The sequence below is a fragment of the Malus sylvestris genome, chromosome 11 (genome assembly GCF_916048215.2).
Source record: "Malus sylvestris chromosome 11, drMalSylv7.2, whole genome shotgun sequence".
Lineage (NCBI taxonomy): Eukaryota > Viridiplantae > Streptophyta > Magnoliopsida > Rosales > Rosaceae > Malus > Malus sylvestris.
Window position 1 is genome coordinate 34,097,465 of NC_062270.1, and position 18,567 is coordinate 34,116,031.

Here is an 18,567-nt window from a genome sequence, read left to right on the forward strand (position 1 = left end):
CATCTGGATAGGAATGGTGAGGTCGAAGTCGAACAGGGCCGCCTTCTCGAACTCCTATGCCTGGGACTGTGGCGCCAAGGCTAGTGAGGTGGCGGCGATGGCAAAGAGGGAGGAGGAGAGGGATACCAATTAGAGCTTTGTGAGCTTTGGGAGGTTTTATGGGATTTTGGTTTTTGAGATTTGTAATGGGATTCTAGGTTTTGGGATTTTGGGGATGCAGGTTGCCTAGAGAGAGAGAGAGAGAGGAGAAAGAGAGAGAAGAGAGAGAGAGAGGGTGGGTGGTGGTGAAGGAAGGTTGGGGGGGACGGGTGGGAAGGGTTTCTGGGTTTTGGGATTTTGGGGATGCAGTTTGCAGGCTGCCTAGAGAGAGAGAGAAGAGAGAGAGAGAGGAGAGAGAAAGGGTGGTTGAGGTAGGTTGAGGGGGACGGGTGTGGAAGGATTTCTAGATGTGGGTCCCACCATTTTGTATAAAAAATAATTTTATTTTTAATTTTTTAATATTTAATTATTAAAAATATATTTTATTATTTTTTAATCTAGTTGGATTAATGAATGGGTCCCTTCTCTAGCCACGTTAGCAATTAACAGAGAAATTAACAGAAAAATGTCTAACATTGGAACAAATTCGTAAGATGAGGTATGACATTGTCATTTTTAAAAGATGAGGTATGATAGTGTCATTCGACCCATAATTGAAGTAGTTTTGTGTAATTTACCCAAATATAAATTTCATTTAAAAATAATAATTTAATTCGACTTTTTGGAGAGTTGGAAGAATTTGATTACTAAATTCAAGGGGAGGGAGGATGGAGATGAGCTGCTGTAGGGGTGGTTTTTGGATATGGAGGTTATGGAAGTGTAGGAATGAAAGAATTTTAAATGGGGTATGTTGGCATATCCATCTTATGCTCTCATGCTTTGGAACCATAGCCTGGGTGAATATCGTGAAATGGAGATGCAAATAGAGGAAGAAGATGTGGGAGGGAAGGCAAAGAAAGCTGCTGATGCAGTGCAACTGGAAGGTATTTTGCATGGTATTTGGCACCCTGCAAGTGGTATGGAATCCGTGGAGTTTGTGTTTTGTCATCGAGAAATCAACAGAATTGTTGCAGTTTTCATGCAATCTGTAGGAGGAATTTTTATTTAGAATTGTATTGATCCCAATTTTTTTTTTTTTTTAATATTCTTGCTGGGATGTGAACTTTCTGTTCGTGGCTAGAATTTCCGTTGGGGATGTTTCCTAGCCGAAGAGCACATAGCTCCCCGAGAGGTTGGCGCCGATCGATGCTTTCTGTCGAGCTTCTGCTTCACTGGCGGGCTTGTCGGGCAAAGCTTGTCGGGCAAGGCTGAAAGAGAAAGACATAGTTAACTTTGAAAGGTGTCTTTGTGGGGCCTTAGGTATAGGCCTTAAGGCTCACAATCAAGATTAACTTTTAAGTGCTCAGGCGTGCCACTACCATCTTCAGCATGGCAGATGTAAAACGGATGTTGAGTTTTAGTTGTATATACCCGAGAGGTTGTTTTAGTTATGAAAGGTGCCTTGTGGGGCCTTAGGTGTAGGCCTTGAGGCTTCCAATCAGGAACTAACCTAGTACTCGAATATATAATGTTTGTTTCATTGATTACAGAAGTATTATGACTATTATACTTTTGATTACCCGAGCTTGAAGAGCAGAAAGAATCCAAATAGGTGCCTTTGTAGGGCCTTAGGTGTAGGCATTGAGGCTTCCCATTAGAATTCCTTCTATGCTCAAACGTTCTACGATAATCATAATATAATGGAAATAACACTAAGGGATAGGTCGATTACTTGTGCTCCAAGTAACTTCGGACTTCTTGTTTATCAAAGACTGTCGTGAATGGGTTAAGTCCACCTAAGATTCTTTTTTATGCCTTGAGACCAAGGATTTTTAAATGATCAATCTTACATGCCCAAGGGCTTATAACTTAGATATGATTTAATCTGTGAAGACATATTTAAATCGGATTCAAGAATTGAGAAGCCTTTTTAATCATCAACTTGCCAGAAATAACTTGGATACAACTGGAAGTATACAACATATTGCTAGACTACTGAATGAAAAGACAAAAACAAAGAGGGTTGGGCAAGGTTTCACCTTGTCGGGTAAGGCTGATCGTCTTGCAACTTCCTATCTTTGTGGTTTATCAAGGGGTTTGAGAGCTTAGAAAGAGGGGTAGGGAGATGAGTTTACAAAAGGAAATCGATACTACAGCAAGTTTTAGACAAGGTAGCAGAGCTATTACAAAGGCTTTGGGTGAGGGTTGATCCCGAAAGGGATGAAAGCTTGGGTTGACTACAGCTTCGTTGAAAGCAAATCTGGTTTGAGCAGAGTTTGTGCTTGTATTTGTTTGTTTGATTGAGTGTCCTTATCTTTGATTTCTCTTTCTTCTTTTATAGACACTTCGGCTTGGCCTCATGTAGCAGTAATCTTGCCCGAATGCAACTTAAAGGGCAATGACTCATCAGCTTTTTACTTGTATTGCCACTGTAAAGTGCTTTTGGACTGATTAGCTGGCTGGTCTACACCACTTGACCCTCTAAGTAGGTGAGCAAATGGTTCAAATGGTCTGCACCTAGTTAGAAAAGGGCCTCTCCTGCTTTCTGGGCTTTGGCTGGGCTTTAGGCTTTTCTCCTTTTGGACCTCTTTCTTTTGGACCAACTCCTTCTTGAGCCCAAAGTTCAAGTTTTAACCCAAACACTTTCAAATAGACGAAAAGCACTGCAATGGCGCGCACATATTTCCTTATCGTGTCTCTGTCATAGTTTATCAAATTATTATCCGCTAAGCGGCGGAATTACTGGATTTAAATATAATCAAAATTCTAATTAGATTATTTATTATAACTTCAATATAATAATATAAATATACTTACCCATGCTGGCTTGGTTTTGTGCAGCGGCTAGGAGTAGTAGGAGCTGCTTAACTTTTAACGGCTCTTTATTTCTACGAACCTTAACAAAAAGCACCCGGTACTGTTTACTTTAACGAAAAACCACATTTTTACACTAAAAAGTCAATCTTGGTACTATTCACTTTACCCTTTATTTTGTCCTTATCATTAAAACTCAAAATTTTCAAGCCCTTTTCATTAGTTTTCCTTTATTTCTATGTTGCTTTTTCTTTTTCTGCTTTTTGACTAAATATAAAACGATGAAGAGTCACGTATTAATGTAACCTCACTCCCACAAACTTTTTAAAATTTTAATTGGGGGAAATGGGCGTTGATTTGTTTGCAAAAGTTGATGATTTTTTTTGTTTAACATGCAAACGGATGTTAGATGAAGTTAACATTTTAACGGTTTTAAATTTGTCACACCAACGATTAAAATTAGACATATACTTATATTTGTTTGAGATGAGCTCTGGCTCATCCAAACTTGTTTAACCTTCTAGACGAAGACTTGTGTGACACACTTACACTAATAGTGGGGCCATTGTATCGTGTGCCACCCACCCCAACATTAACCTCACTCAATGAGTCGACAAGATTATTAATAAAACGTCTTTATTAACTTTTTGTTTGATAGATATGTTAAAGTATTTTGTGAGGAATATGATAAGATACAAAAGAATTAAGGAAGTGAAATTCACACAACTTTTTTCTCTCTTTATACTGTCTTATTTATGTTTGGTCATTAGATTTAAAGAATCAAAAGATAATTAATGAACATAAATAAACATAAATGTACAGAAAAAGAAAATGAGTGCGAAATCCATTTTCCTAGAATTTTATCTTACCAAACTAAAATCATATATGATAAATTAGAAACTTATCAGTGTAGATTATCACACCACAAACTTAGTTTTTTAGAGCATTCATTTCTGCACTGAAATTTTAAATTCAATTATCTTTCAATCGATACTCAATACCAAGGTTCTAAAAGACGCTAGGCACTAGTCGGACTAGGATGATTTAATTAAATCTATTATATTTCGTGTAGATAAATGTCTGTATATACTTAAAATATATATGATTTCATTATAAACTACAAAATAGAATGACATATATATTATGAGCTATTGGACCATAATGAAAATATGGAGAACAAGTATATAATGTTTGTTTCTTTAAGTATTCAACAAGTCACTTACAATTTATTGAAAAAATAAAATGTAAAATGAAAGTTATATATTTTCTGTCTAAGTAAGTCGCAAACTAGGAGAGTGTCTAGAAGGGTCTGGGCAGGCTAGGCGGGCGCCTCAGTAGGTCTAAACGCATTTTCTTACTTTTCAAACGCCTATGTATTAATCGGGACGGTGACCAACCATCTTGCGCCTAAACGAAGATTTTTATAACAGTGCTCAATAAGTATAAACATAAGAACAAAATAAAAAAATAAAAGAGACATTAGCCGAGCCACTTGACAAAAATGGAACGAAAGTGACATCTTTGTCCTAAAGTCGGAAAAAGAGAGAAAGAAAGAGAGAGGACTTCATTAAACAATACTCCAAATCTTCAAAAACCCTCAGGGACCTTTCACACACTCCCAGCGACACTCCCTCCTCCTGCTGTCTTTTCATCTCTGTCTCTCCCTCTCTCTCATTGTTGAAGAAGTTTGACAGGGAAAGAAACAATCTCTCTGTGTCTGCGAGTGTGGTTTTCACTGAGAAAAATGAGGGGTCCTATGGGGGCAGTGATAGGGAGGTACCCCCCAAGTGATGGGAGTGCCCAAATGAGTTCAATCATTAGGCACAATAGGAAATGCAGGGATCTTGTCTTCCTCGTAATCTTCATAGCCTTCTGGGTTGCCATGATTGTTAACTCCAGCTTTGGATTCAACCAAGGAAACCCTTCAAGGTAAGAAACTTAGCCATACCCTTTTCATTTTTTTTTTTGGAAATTTTTTTGTTTTTTTGTTTTTGTGATTTTTAAGGTAAGAATCATCGGCTCTCGAATGGGTTCCTCTTTTAGCTCAGAAATACGAGGTATTGCAAAATGGGTATTTATTTTTGTGGGATTGTCTCCATGTACACACTGTTACTTATCTGTTGGAATAAAATGAGACCAGAAATTGCTTTATTATTTGGGTTTGGTCCCCAATTGTCTATTTTTTTTTTTTTTTATGTTTAATGCACCAAGGAACTACCTTAAACATATGATGGTGTTTGGTGGTTGTGAGTTTTTAGCAACATTGGTATTTTTCTCAATTGGGTTTGTTCTTAGCAATACCATCTTTGTTGGGTTTTCAGTTTCCCTCTGTTTTCCCTTTTCTAGTGAACTTTTGCTGCTGGAGGGAATTTTGGCAAGAAGCTGAACATGAAAGATTGAGTTTGTGTAATTTGTGATTTGTTTGTAGAAAAACTAGATGTCAATGTCATTCATTTTTTCGAAAGCGGAAATGCTAATTTAGTTTTGGTTCATTTTCTTCTGGCAGTTTTCCTTCTTTATGTTTAGATAAACATTATCGCATCTTACTTGGGTTGGTCTTTCTTGTTGGATTTCGTTTAAGTGCAGTATTTTCGTTTATATTTGGCTACATTGTATGTTTCCTATATGTTTGCTCCTTTTGCTACACTGAGGTTACTTTTCATTTTTGCATAGTTGAATTCTCTTTAGTTTTCCATTTCCTAGCAACACAAGGCATGTTATAAAGGTTTATCATTGTCATTAATAGTGTTGTGGTTTATCAGGCTCACTTATGGACTGGACTACAAAGGAAATGTTTGTGGTGACAAGCATGCAAAACCTGGTCTTAAGGAACTGGAACTCAAATATTGGTTAAATCCTAACCAGGTTTACCTTAGTGGTTTAAAAGACAATCAATTCAAGTTGGCCAATGCTCGGAGTATATGCTTATTGGATTGCCCTATCCCTTATGAAGATTCACTAAGTTGGGTGTGTGATTATCCTGATGGAGATATCCGTCTCTCAATGGATGATTGGATCGACAGGAATTATGATTATTATGAGTTCCTTACACCAGAATTGAGAAACACCTCTCTTCAACTTCAGGGTCCTTGTTACCCTGTCATATTTCCCAGTATAAATGGTAAATGAACTCACTTCCGTTAGGAATTATTAAACTTTATCATGTATTGTATTTATTGCTTGCATATGTGATGTTTGTTGTGTACAATGTACATGTGTTTACCAGTGGGAGAAAACTTTTGACATACAATGACGACCTGGAGTCCCTATATGATTTCATTACCTGTATCTTTTATTCTTTCATCGTAACATTACTGCAAATTCTTCCGTGTACAGTTTATTGGACTTGCCAATTTATTGCTCGTCCCTCCAACGTATCTTTGACGCATTGGCAGCAAATGGGTGGAGTGAAAATCAATGAGGACATTATTATAGACAAATCTATTCACAAGGCCATCAATTCTCGGTCATCTGTCTTTAAGGTCAGGCAACATTTGTTACTACTTTTACTTCTTTCTAATGAGGATAGTTCCTAAATTCTGTGAAAATGTATAAAGTTTTCTGCATTCGACTTTGTTTGCAATTGGCATACCAAATTAAAAAAAAACATAATTCGTGGCTAAAATTAGTTTTTGATATACCATGTTGCATTTTCATTTATAAAATTAATTTAGTAGTTTGGCTATTAGTGCTATTTTTGGTAGTTATCGCGAAAGAGCTATCTTCATTGACAGTACCTAGTACATTTACTGTTTTCATATTCTATAGCTCTAAAAGTTCATTGTTGACAGAGATACATGGCTGATATTGGAAAGGCATGGCCGGTGCTGATTGTTTGTGGAGGAATATTGCCACTTTTTCTGTCAGTGATTTGGCTGCTTCTGATTCGTCATTTTGTTGCTGCAATGCCTTGGATTACAGTCGGTCTCTTTAACATTCTCATGATAGCAGTCACAATGTTCTTTTACTTAAAAGGTCGAGAGCTATCTCTCACTGTGCTTTATCCTCTTATTTGGTAAACCATGCTGTAGGGTTTAAAGTCGCAGTGACCTTGAGTCCTGCCTTCCTCACCCCTTCTCCCAGTTAGATCTTATTCATGATTAGCTATCCATATTCATGTTGTTAGTTTGTTATTACAGATTTTGACGGTTCTTATTTACGAAAAAGGTAGAGGGGAAGGGAAATTAGTATAGCTATGGTCATCAAACAGATTTTGTTGTGAACATGGGAAAGAATGTCTAGGACTGTGTTTTGTCAGTGTTAATAACTTTGTTCTCCATAATTTGGTATCTAAAAAGTCTTTTCCGAGTTTTCGTACAAGTGCATCTTTTTGTTTCCTCTTACTCAGCATTGTTGGGTCCTTCTGTTTCATCATTTACACTGATACTTGTTCGAACTCAAGCATATTGCTTCACATATTCTAGTTGTCTACTTGTTTAGTTGAGTTTTATGCTTGTATGCGTGGATAATATTCAACAAAATACAATGATGAATTTTATTTTTCTTGCTTGGTTTTAGCTGGATGGATAGGAAATGATAGCATCACCCCAATCATTGGTGAGCACGATCCATACATTCACATAATTGGAAGGGTGTGTACCTTCATTAACTGAGCACTCCTAAACCTGGAAGCTGTCTTTATGTATCTTCAACTAACTCAATGGTTTCAATCTTTCAGGAATTACATCATCTCCATGCTGTTGCTGTTATTATGACCTCTATTATGGTTGTTTCTATCCTTACATCAATTGCTATAGTCCGCCGCATCCTTATGGCAACGTCTGTCCTCAAGGCAAGTCATGTCCAATTAATCATTTGAAATCATATGAACATATATATGGTGAAAAGTTGATGATACTCAAAGTCGTAGAGGCCTTTTCATTTGAAAACTGTTATGGTTTCTCTGATTTGAAAACTAAATACTCCAATTGGGTGGAGCTGCTCCAAGACGTTGTAGGTCATATAAAAAAGGTCGTACCCAGTGCACAAGGCTCCCGCTTTACGCAGGATATTATGGGTATTAGCCCTTAAATTAGTTTAGACTGCTGTTTCCCTCTGAATTTTTAGTTTTATGTTAAGAATAGTTTTATGTTAAGAAGAAACATACAAAATGAAAGCAACATTATACAATGAATAATCAGCAACCTATATATACATTTAGACATTGATTAGGCATAAGATTTTTCTCATGGGTTGTGCTGCAAATCCACACTTGGAGTTGCATAAAGGTACTAAAACTGGAAGCCCAAAGAATTTTCCACAAATCCATATTTATCTTTTGATGTCTTAACTTGTTCAAGTTGTCAAATAAAGAAAAGTTATGACGGTCAGGAATTTGTATAAAGCAGGACTAAGAATAGCTAGTATGCATCAGAGGTTCTGTTGAGCCTTGTTTCCCATATTACAAAAATACTTTATTAATTTCTGGAAGAATGCTGATTATTTAAGAAAGTGAAGTAATTACGTATCATTTGTGCATATATTATTACCAAACTTTCACCGAAGCAAGTGCTGGTGTCGCCAGGAGCACACCCAACATGTGCACCCTTCCACATCTGGGAATACCAGCACTCACAACTTTGTTTAACATAATACCGAATAGTCTTCTTCATCAGAAGTTTTTACTTAACTTTAATGGCTTTACACATTAATCTGTATGCAGGTTGCTGCAAAGGTCATAGGAGAAGCTCAGGCGCTCATAATATTCCCAGTCATTCCATATACCATCCTTGCAATTTTCTACATGTTCTGGTTTTCAGCTGCTTTCCATCTGTTCAGTTCTGGTCAGGTTGTCCAGAATGACTGCAATTTGAACTGCTGTGCTTATGATCTTGTGTCAAAACGAGTGAACTGTGATCGTTGTTGCGGTTATAGCATTCATTACACTCCTCATATTGGAGTTGCCATCCTTTTCCACCTATTTGGGGGTTATTGGGCTACCCAGTTTTTCATAGCATGCTCTTCCACAGTTATTGCGGGTGCTGTTGCTTCTTATTATTGGGCTCGTGGTGAAACTTCAGTAAGTTACTAAGCTGTATGCATAGGTTACCACAAAGTTGCTTGTAGATCTCTGTTATAGGTCTGGATTTCATCATTGTATTTGGATTGCAAGAATGAACAATATAGGTATATAAACATGAGACTTGGTGTTGAAGGCTAGGTTGATATTATAGCATCAAATAGTTTAGTAATATTCTTATTTCATGAAACATAAGGTTCCGTCGTTAGGCGACATGCGTGTCTATGTCTGCATGTGCCTATACATTGAATTTATGTTCGGGAACTGTCGCCCCAAACATAGGTAATATCTGCTGGAGTGAATATTTTGGGTCTTGTTTAGTAACTTCCAAATCAAGTTACCCAAGATTTTCTTTCTGAGGACTAGTTTTTTATTTCACAGTGTGCTAGTTTTTTTATCTTCAATTTCTCATTATCTTCTTCAATGCAGCCAGAAATTCCATTTCTTCCAGTCTTTGCCTCCATGAAACGCCTTGCACGCTATAACCTTGGGTCGGTTGCTCTCGGCTCCCTGATTGTGTCATTTGTGGAATCAATCCGCTTTATGCTTGAGTCAATTCGTCGCAGACTAAAAGTGGCTGGAACCACATCCGATAACTGGTTTGGAAAGACTGTGTACCATGCTTCTAGATTTTTCCTGAGGTGTATTGAGTGGACAATCAAATCAGTCAATCGCAATGCCTACATTATGGTAATTTGACATAACTAGTATCCTTCATATTTTCATATATAGAGTTAATCATGTTTTTGTTCATATTCATTCATTCTAATATGGCGACTGCATGGAAGAGGAGCTTATTTGTTGGCTCGAGGAGATTGTCAAATTCCTCGACCGGTTTCCTGTTTGACCAAGATGCTAGAAGCGGTGCCTATGTAACTACTTGGGACATTTAGTCCTGAAGATTTTTTTCATGATTGGATAATGTATCCCCAACATTGTTCTCAAGTCTGAAGCTTGTTTTGAGTACACAATGTCCGGGTTGTAGTGTGTTGTTTAACATAACTGAGTCTTGGCAACACGTAGTCAGAAAGGGTAAAAAATGAAGTAAAAAATCTGAGCAGCTTGAAAGAATAAAGTAGCGAGAAGGCACATGAAAGCTACCAAGTAGACTTCACTCATTTTATTGTAACCTACAGGCTATAGTGCTACATTAGTGCTAAACACTAATGTAGTCCTTTACTTTCCTCTTTTTATGTGTTTATTTATTAGTTTTTGGTTCTCAAATCCCGGTGGCTGAGTTTGAACACCTTTTATTCTATATGGTTTGCTCATCTGATTTGTTTCTTGAAAATATGCTTGTTACTGTTGCAGATTGCTATAACGGGTAAAAGCTTCTGCAAGGCTTCTGCAATCGCAACAGATTTGATCATTAGTAACATTCTTCGGATAGGGAAGGTGAATGTGATTGGTGATGTCATCCTATTCCTTGGAAAATTATGTGTCAGCCTCTCAACTGCCCTTTTTGCTTTCCTTATGTTGGATACCCACAAATACAAATCTGGCCACAACAAGATCACTTCTCCACTGTTTCCTGTGTTGGTATGTTTATGATCTAAGATAGTGCGTTTTGTGACAATTTTTCATTATCTGATGAAACTACTGAAATGAAAATTGGCTAGAGCAGGGAAGTGGATAAACAAACCTCTTTCGCCGATGAAGCTTTCCTTGTATTATTCCCATAGTCTATGTTGAATGGCATGAACTCACTATGGTCGGGTAGAGTATGTTCCGTCATTAATCTGCTCTTATATGTTTGTGCAGGTTTGCTGGGCTCTCGGCTATGTGGTTGCCACTCTTTTCTTTGCTGTGGTGGAGATGTCAATCGATACCATCATTCTTTCATTCTGCCAGGATTCCGAAGAGCACCAAGGGACTGCCCAGTATGCTCCACCACTTCTGATCCAAACTCTAGACGACCAAAACGAGATGCAGAGACTCACCCAAGGACCCCAATCAGATAGCTTAGACGTATAATTTTACTTTCGCAATCTTTGCTTGATGGAATTTGAGAATCCCCTTGTAAGGTGATAAAGCCTGCCACCCAGTACTTATCCTAGTCCTTGAATTTTTGTGTTCCGTCTGTATATATTCAAGTGTTAGGCGAAACCGAGGGGGAAAACGGGTGCCTCTATACAAGTTTAGAATATCCGTCGCTGTAATTGAGATACATTTGAAAGAAATTAGAGTAATCAGAGTAATTATGCAATGCTACAAATCTCGCATGAAATTATTGAAACTGTCTTGCATCCTTGCGAAGTTTTTCTTCCACCATTGCGAAGTTTTGTCCACCGCAAATCCAGGACCTCCTCGAGAGGGAAATACATAAGAGTAAATTGTAGGAATGGTTCATTAACTTTTATCAAATTTGAGTAATGGTCTCTCAACTAAAAATTCACTACCATTAGTTCTTCAACTTATCAAAACGTGTAGCTATGGTGTTTTTCGTTAACTCTATCATAATTCTGTCAAAATGGGTTAAAGTTGAGGGATCATTGCTCCAATTGGGTTAATGTTGAGAGACCATTTTTACAATTAATGAAAGTCGAAGACCATTGATACAATTGTTTTTATTTGATTTTTCATATTTGCCTCTTGATTTAGTCTTACGTGCATGACACGTAACTCATTTTGATGGAAGTTCTATTGAAGTTGACGAAAATGATCATAGCTGCACGTTTTGATGTATTAAGGAACCAATGGTAATGAATTTTTAGTTGAGGGACCATTGCTCCAATGCTACAATTTACTCTAAGTACATAAATTGTTCTTTGTTGCCTTCAAAACTCCTTCGAAAAACCTCCCCGGATTGAAGGTACATCACTTGGGCAATTACACTTCAGTAACTGTAGGGACCTTCACATATTCAGACAACGATCTCAATTTTTGAGGAAGAATGAAACGGCCGCCGAACTTCTGCTGCAAGGGCAATATAATCCTTACTTAAAGGCCATCCTATCCAACTTTCAGGCATTAAGATACTTGGATGATTATCATAAAGGATTCCCAGCATATATTAGGATTCCCTTTCTTGAAAATTCGCACTTTTCCAAACCTAGAAAACAGACGGAATTCTAGGATTCCTCAGGGCAAATACTTTTATGCATACCCCTTCCAGTTGATCTATACCATACTCTATTCTCGCAAGATGATAGACACTAGCTAACAGTCCGCTTAGTGCTACATCATAAGCACATTAGGAACGTAGATAAGTGTAACCATGTACATATAAAATGACAGCAATCGAATGCCAAACCTCGGGTTTTATTTGTAAAGTTTCTATTCCCTGGTAATCAAAGCCCAAAGATCCATCAACTAACCCATGTTGCCGGCAAGCAGTAGACCTCCAAAAGGTACAATGACATCCCAAGCAAAGTATATTAGGCCTAAGTGAATTGAACTTTGTAGGAAGCAATCTGTTGTGGGACTTGCATAAATGTAAGACTCATTCAATTGCTGGCGAGAATGGCGGTGACTTCGAGCCCTGTAAAGATCGTACGCATGCGGCAGCACTCGAATGGAAGTTGTTCCAATGTAGCATGAAACTGACAGAGCCTTTTGGTTGGAATTGCAGAAAGTGTTGAGAGGAATTTGAGGCAGCAAAACACCATCCGAAACCAAACAAGCATATGATTTCAAGGCAGGCAAGATTTTGATGATCTGAAAGTATTGACAACATCGTTTTCAGTGGCACAGTGCCAAAAGTGCTCCAATCCATCAGTAGTGAAGCAGCTAAAGCCCCTGCAGTGTATATACAAGTAAAACCACAACAAACGCCTTCTTCTCATTGACCGGGGAACAATTGAATCGCAATGATCAGAATACGAGATGTGATCATAAGGTGGAGAACGCGATGAAACTGGATAAGAGAAGTGATTAGAAGTGGTGGATATAAAGAAAAGGCGCCAAAAATAAACAAAAACATGAGAAGCTTTGGCAATGAGTACCACATCTTTAAAGAGGTGGTAGCAGAAGACAGGTGTTTTCCTCATGACCATTGGGACAAAGATAAACAAGAACAACGAAATGAAATTCAATGTGAAAGTACTGCAATGTTTCGATTGTTTTGTGTACTTTCCATAGTCTGCAAAATACGGATTATATAACGACTTTAATATTTAGGTATCGAATTCAACATGTCTGTCTATGTACAAGTAGAAAAAATATTACTTCACAGTAGTGCTCAACCTCAGTAATGTCACTCGTCTGTAATAATTGTCACGTGTTTGAAAAGTGAACCATCCGTCTAATTGTGACAAAAAAGGATATATCAAATTCGTACATTGTCGTGACAATTTCAAAGAGAAAAAGGAGCTTATGACTTTGTTTTCATAGACAGCTAGAACAAACAAAACCCAGGACTGTGAAACCAAAGCTGCATTTTATTGTTCGTAAATACTAAATACCTAAGAGGACAAAAAAAACTGGAACAAAGGAATGGAAAACCAAGTTTGTTCTAGGGCCTGTTTGATAACCATTTTGTTTTTAATTTTTAACTTTCAATTTAATGTTAGAGGTGGAGGGGAAATACATGGGACAAGGGATATAGAACGATGACAGAATGATAATAGGATAGATGTAGAAAAACGAATAAGAAAAGACACACAAAGTGGAAATAAAAAAGGCGAAAACTATTTTAAGTTGTTTTCACTTTCAAGATTTTATTTTTATTCATTCATTTTTATTTATTTCCTTCTCTCGCACCACCGTCTCGTTTTCTCCGTATACTTCTCTACGTTTTCTTATATTGAAAACTATAAACGAAAAATGAAAATGGTTATCAAATCAGCCTTTAGAATATTGCTTTGTCAAAAAAGGCTAGATACCAATTATATTAGGCCTAAGCGAATTGAACTTTGTAGGAAGCAATCTGAGGGGTGAGGACGCGTGCCCATGTCAATGAAACTAGAGCCTTTGGCAATGCTCGGAGGGTTCTGAGTAAAAAGGGTTGCACTGAGGCGGAGACGAACACAAAGAGCTCGGTGCAGGAAGAAAGTTCTCAGCCAGTGAAGTTACAAGCTCCTTTAGTCAATCTCTCTGGTTACGGACAGTTTTGATGATTATTTAGAGGAACTTTTGTGTAGTCTAAAATTGCATCAAATCTGCATATGTAGGTTTTAGATCAGTTGGTTTGAATCTCTTCCCCATTAACTAGAGTATATTAGAATACCGCTTTGTAAAAGAAAAATAAAGTGACAAAAAATGAACATTATTTAGAAAGGATGCCAAAAACTCTGGAATGCTGCTGGTTCTGCAACTATTCTGCAGATGTCTCACATCCAAAATTTATTCTAAGAACCTCTAAACTTGCGCTTCTCTCTTTCTCCATGTCTTTCACATTTTTCTCGCTTAGTTTTGTTTTTGTTTTCTTATCGAAATCTCTAGAATGTGTGCAGAAACACAGTTGAACAAGACATGAGTACTAAGTTTCATGGTATCCTCGAGACCTATGTGCATTAACCTTGTGACAGACCGACCTCATTCTCGTGACAGAAGCAAATATTGTTTGTTATCTTATAGAAAAGAAAAATGGAAGTGCGCACATTATAGCTAACAAGTTCAACACATTACAAACGAAAAGAAAGATAAAAATAAAAAAGCTAAAACTTGATACCTCCTCAAGTACAAAGGAGAGAAGATTAAATTACCCTTCAGTAACAGTAGGGACCTTCTCATATTCACCCAACTCTATCAACTTTTGAGGGAGAATGCAACGACCCCCAAACTTCTGCTGCAAGAAAACGACGCCAGCAAACACTAAACCCCCAAAAGGAATTATGACATCCCAAGAAGTGGAGTAAAAATCTGCTGCAGGGCTTGCATACAGGTACGACTCGTTGAATTGACGGTGAGCAAATTTGTGAGCCCTGTAAAGATCGTATGCATGTGGCACCACTCGAACAAAAGTTGTTCCAACATAGAACGAAATGGATAGAGCATTTTCTTTTGATTTGCAAAACATGTTGAGCACAACTTGAGGCAGCAAAAAACCATCCAATACCAAACCGGCATAAGATTTGAAGCCAATGCTGAAAATTGAGTGATCAGCGTAGTAGCTCTTTTTCCAAATCTGTTCATGCAGAAGCCAAGCAGCGAAAGCCCCTGCAACATATAGTAGTAAGGCCACAAAGAGAGTCTTCTTCTCCATGAGCCAGAGTTCGTCGCGATTTCCATGTGCTGATCTTGCTGACCAAGTTAGCTGCAGAAGACGGATTTGCAGCAAGAAAGCTACCATTGTTATCACCCTCACAACTACCTCATTAACTTCAAGCCATCCTCCGGTTCCAAGGAACACGTTTTGGTGGTTGGTGCTACTCGTGAACATGGCTTTGAAGTTTAACATAAGGGGTATCATGTAGCCAAGAGTTAGAATTAGTAGCATGAAAATGGAAATGGAGGGAAGAACATCTGGATACTTTTTCACATGGAAGAGTTGTCGCACCACAAAGAAGCATGCCAGCGTGGTGGATATAAGAACCAATATGATCTCCACATCCATCCTCCAAATGGACCGCCTTTCTTCAGCGAGGGTAAAGGAAGCTGAGGTTAAATCCCAAGTTTCAAAATAAAGAGGGTCAGACTTTTTTCGCGTGCTTTTTATGCTGCCCTTGATGAAACCCGAATTGTTGGTTGGATTTGTTGGGGGGAACTCAAAATTGACAGCAATCCCGCAATCTACAGAATCATTTGTTGGCTGCTGACCCTTTGAGGCCAGGTTTCTGCAGCCTACCATGCACAGGCTGCCTTCGGTTTCATCATAGATCCCTTCAGCAAAGATCTGCATTTCGTTTAAAACTGATGCATTTTGAAACTTTGCATGAGATAGCAGGTGGATGCTTATTTTGTAGCTAATATTGTACGGATTGCTGTGGTTGAAGCTGTATCTCACAGGAGAGCTCTCAGGAGCTGTAGATTCAGATTCGGTGGTTGCAATCACACCTTGCATCGAATACCAATACGCCTGATAAAATTGATTCCCAACAGAAATCGGAACAGAACTTCCCCACACAGCTTGTCTTTTAGAATTCTTAGCTGACACATCAAATCTCATGTCATAAGAAAACGGATTCGGGTACACGTTGATCTTGGGATGAGAAGTCTTCTTTTTTGGGCACAAATTACTTACTTGTTTGGTTTTGGTGTACTCATACTTCACACCAGGAATCAGAACCCTTCCAATGTCATCCTGAGGACTTTGGAACGTGATCTTTTCAAAGTAACCCGACTCTGTCACATTTTTGTTGCTCCAAATCTCCCCCACAATGCTACTTGTGTTTCCGATTGTCCATACTGCAGAAAACCGCAAGTTAATTCTTGTTGAACAATCACCGACACGAGTATTGTTCCAAGAACCTGCTGCATCCAAGAATCGACACGCAACACAAGACAGCTGATTTTTTTCTGCATCCCATGAGCCTTCTCCAATCAATGTTGTATTGGGATCGAATAGCCTTCGATACCAGATGTTGCTGCTGTCTACAAATTCGACCAGAACTCTCAACCTTTTCGCATCATTCCGACACCCGATAAGCTTCAACGAAACAACACGAGCCAAATCAGACGTGGCCAAAGGAGTGCAGTTCTTGGCAGAAGAGCAAAAGCTTGAGTATTTGAGATCAAATCCATGATTTCGCACTTCTCTTGAGAGTACAGAACAAAATCTCTTTATATTCAAGGAACTTGTGGGATTGGAATTATCACTTCCACCGGAAGTATTTCTGTTTTCAGAACTATTTGAAATCAGAGTGTACTGGTAGTTCATACCGGGAAGCATCAAAATAGAGATAGGTTCAAAATAATCTGGATCATTCTTGGAACTGATCATGTTCTCCAAAGTTCCGCTACTCAAACTCGTGACACTAGTGGAATTCATGAAGTTGTAGAGCTTAAAAATAGGATGAATGTTGAGCGAATAACTTCGTCCTTTTGAGTAACCATAACCGGAACCAACCATACAAATCTTCCCGGAAGATTGTAACCAGAACCCTTCAAGTTTAAGTATTAATCTTCTTGGACGAGGAACTGATCCAGATGAGAAACTGTTACTTGTGGTGGAAGAATTCCCCACAAAGTAATGTGTATCACCTGGAAACAATAAAGTCCCTCGAATCTTGATCAGGCCTGGAACATCCGTTTCTCTAGTCTTCAAGATAAAGAATTGAACAGATTTTTCACTATGATTAGACGATGAGATAGGACTAAGAAGGCCACCGCCACCGGTGTAGTAACCCGTGAGGAGGTGTTGGTAGGGCGGTCCTAGCGCAAAACCTTTCGGTAAAGACTGGGGAACAAATGAAGCACAGTGATCAGCGTAAGTGGTTTGGAAATCGTATTTAGAGGAAGCTGCAGAAGAGATGGTGAAGAAAAGAAAGACGAACATAAGAAGATTGGGTAAAAAGATGATCATGGAGATGGCCATGGATTCTTTGGTCATGGACTAGATAAGTGGATTTGGAGAAAGATGAACAAGGAGAGGATATTTTTATGCAGTACTAGTAGTACCAGGTCAACCATTAGCATTGGGATAGTCCTCAAGCGGTCCTACTGCTATGTAAGGAAGGACACTGAAGCCTGCAATCTGCATTGGAGTTGGCTTTAGTTGAATGTCCCATTTTCTTATTGAACAGTTCAAATAGTTTGATAGTTAAGTTGAAAAAATAAACAATATAATCAATTTTTAATGGAAAAAATTTGGAATTAGAAGAAATAAAAGATATTGTTGATGCTGTAAACTTGACCATTTCCACCCTTGCACATCTCCACTTGGTGTATAATATTCAAAAGTTGAATTGCGAGCTTCAGATATATCGTTTTATGATATTAAAAAATGTTGTCACAGACGCGTTTGCTAGTGTGGGTCAGTTTTCTTTTTTTTAAGTATGGTTGGTGAGAAACTTTTCCTACTGAGGCAAGATTAACTGGCTTATGGATTTATGTAATTTCAGTTGCCCAAAGGTCTTCTCTTTGTAATTTTTTTCTACAAAAATGTCAAGAAGAAAGTTGAGGTATCACCTTAATCCCGAAAACCATTTAGAAAAAAAAACCCTAATCCGAAAAAACTTAAACAAAGTGATGAAGAAATGAGTAACAAAAAGTATCTAAGACTGAATAAAAATAAATCTACATATGACCATTGTAATGGCATATGAAAGGAATTTACATATGATTATTTGGAAGGTGTCATTTACAAATTCTTTTCGCATATCTTTGTACGCTCATGTGGTGCATTGCTAATTCCTCTTATTTAATTTTTTGTGATCTATTTTATTCACCATTAATTATCTCAAAATCGCTTTGGAATTTAAAATTTTTTCATCTATACGTACCCATAACGTTCCGACTCGTATCCGCCTCATGCAATTGGTTGTAAACATACTAGTAGACGAAAAAATTGTCATAAAGCAACTACATCATCAATTTGACGGAGTATTATACTGTCAAGAAGATGAAAGACATTAAGATAAAAACAAAAATGAAAAACAGATTAAAGACAGATTGATTTGATTCCAAAAATCCATGATGCAATTTGTAAAAATTAACCCTACGGCCCATTTTAAAAAATTACCTAAAACGTAAAGTGTAAAATGGAGTTAACCCTTGTTAATTTTATACACATCATGTTTTTATTTTTATTTTTATAAACTGATAAAACACTGCAA

General features: G+C 37.8%; 2 protein-coding genes across 2 annotated transcripts; one reads left to right on the plus strand and one right to left on the minus strand.

The window, feature by feature from the left end:
* The first annotated feature begins 4,450 nt into the window (after nucleotides 1-4,450).
* Nucleotides 4,451-11,117, plus strand: LOC126589461 (choline transporter protein 1-like). Its single transcript, XM_050254751.1, has 10 exons — nucleotides 4,451-4,821; nucleotides 5,655-6,013; nucleotides 6,229-6,374; nucleotides 6,684-6,867; nucleotides 7,411-7,484; nucleotides 7,571-7,684; nucleotides 8,555-8,911; nucleotides 9,341-9,601; nucleotides 10,223-10,450; nucleotides 10,673-11,117. The coding sequence occupies exons 1-10, from the start codon at nucleotides 4,637-4,639 to the stop codon at nucleotides 10,883-10,885; spliced, it is 2,121 nt and encodes a 706-aa protein (XP_050110708.1). The 5' UTR covers nucleotides 4,451-4,636; the 3' UTR covers nucleotides 10,886-11,117.
* A 3,435-nt stretch (nucleotides 11,118-14,552) lies between these two features.
* LOC126590423 (uncharacterized) lies at nucleotides 14,553-17,327 on the minus strand. The gene has a single exon (XM_050255886.1). The coding sequence runs from the start codon at nucleotides 17,325-17,327 to the stop codon at nucleotides 14,553-14,555; it is 2,775 nt and encodes a 924-aa protein (XP_050111843.1).
* Nucleotides 17,328-18,567: the final 1,240 nt, after the last annotated feature.

What these genes read in the sequence shown, in the direction of transcription:
- LOC126589461 (XM_050254751.1), top strand. Translation starts at nt 4,637, where the DNA reads ATGAGGGGTCCTATGGGGGCAGTGATAGGGAGGTACCCCCCAAGTGAT. An exon ending in CATATTTCCCAGTATAAATG is followed by an intron (nt 6,014 to 6,228) that starts GTAAATGAACTC and finishes TTCCGTGTACAG; the next exon opens with TTTATTGGACTTGCCAATTT. An exon ending in AATGTTCTTTTACTTAAAAG is followed by an intron (nt 6,868 to 7,410) that starts GTCGAGAGCTAT and finishes GCTTGGTTTTAG; the next exon opens with CTGGATGGATAGGAAATGAT.
- LOC126590423 (XM_050255886.1), bottom strand. Translation starts at nt 17,327, where the DNA reads ATGGCCATCTCCATGATCATCTTTTTACCCAATCTTCTTATGTTCGTC.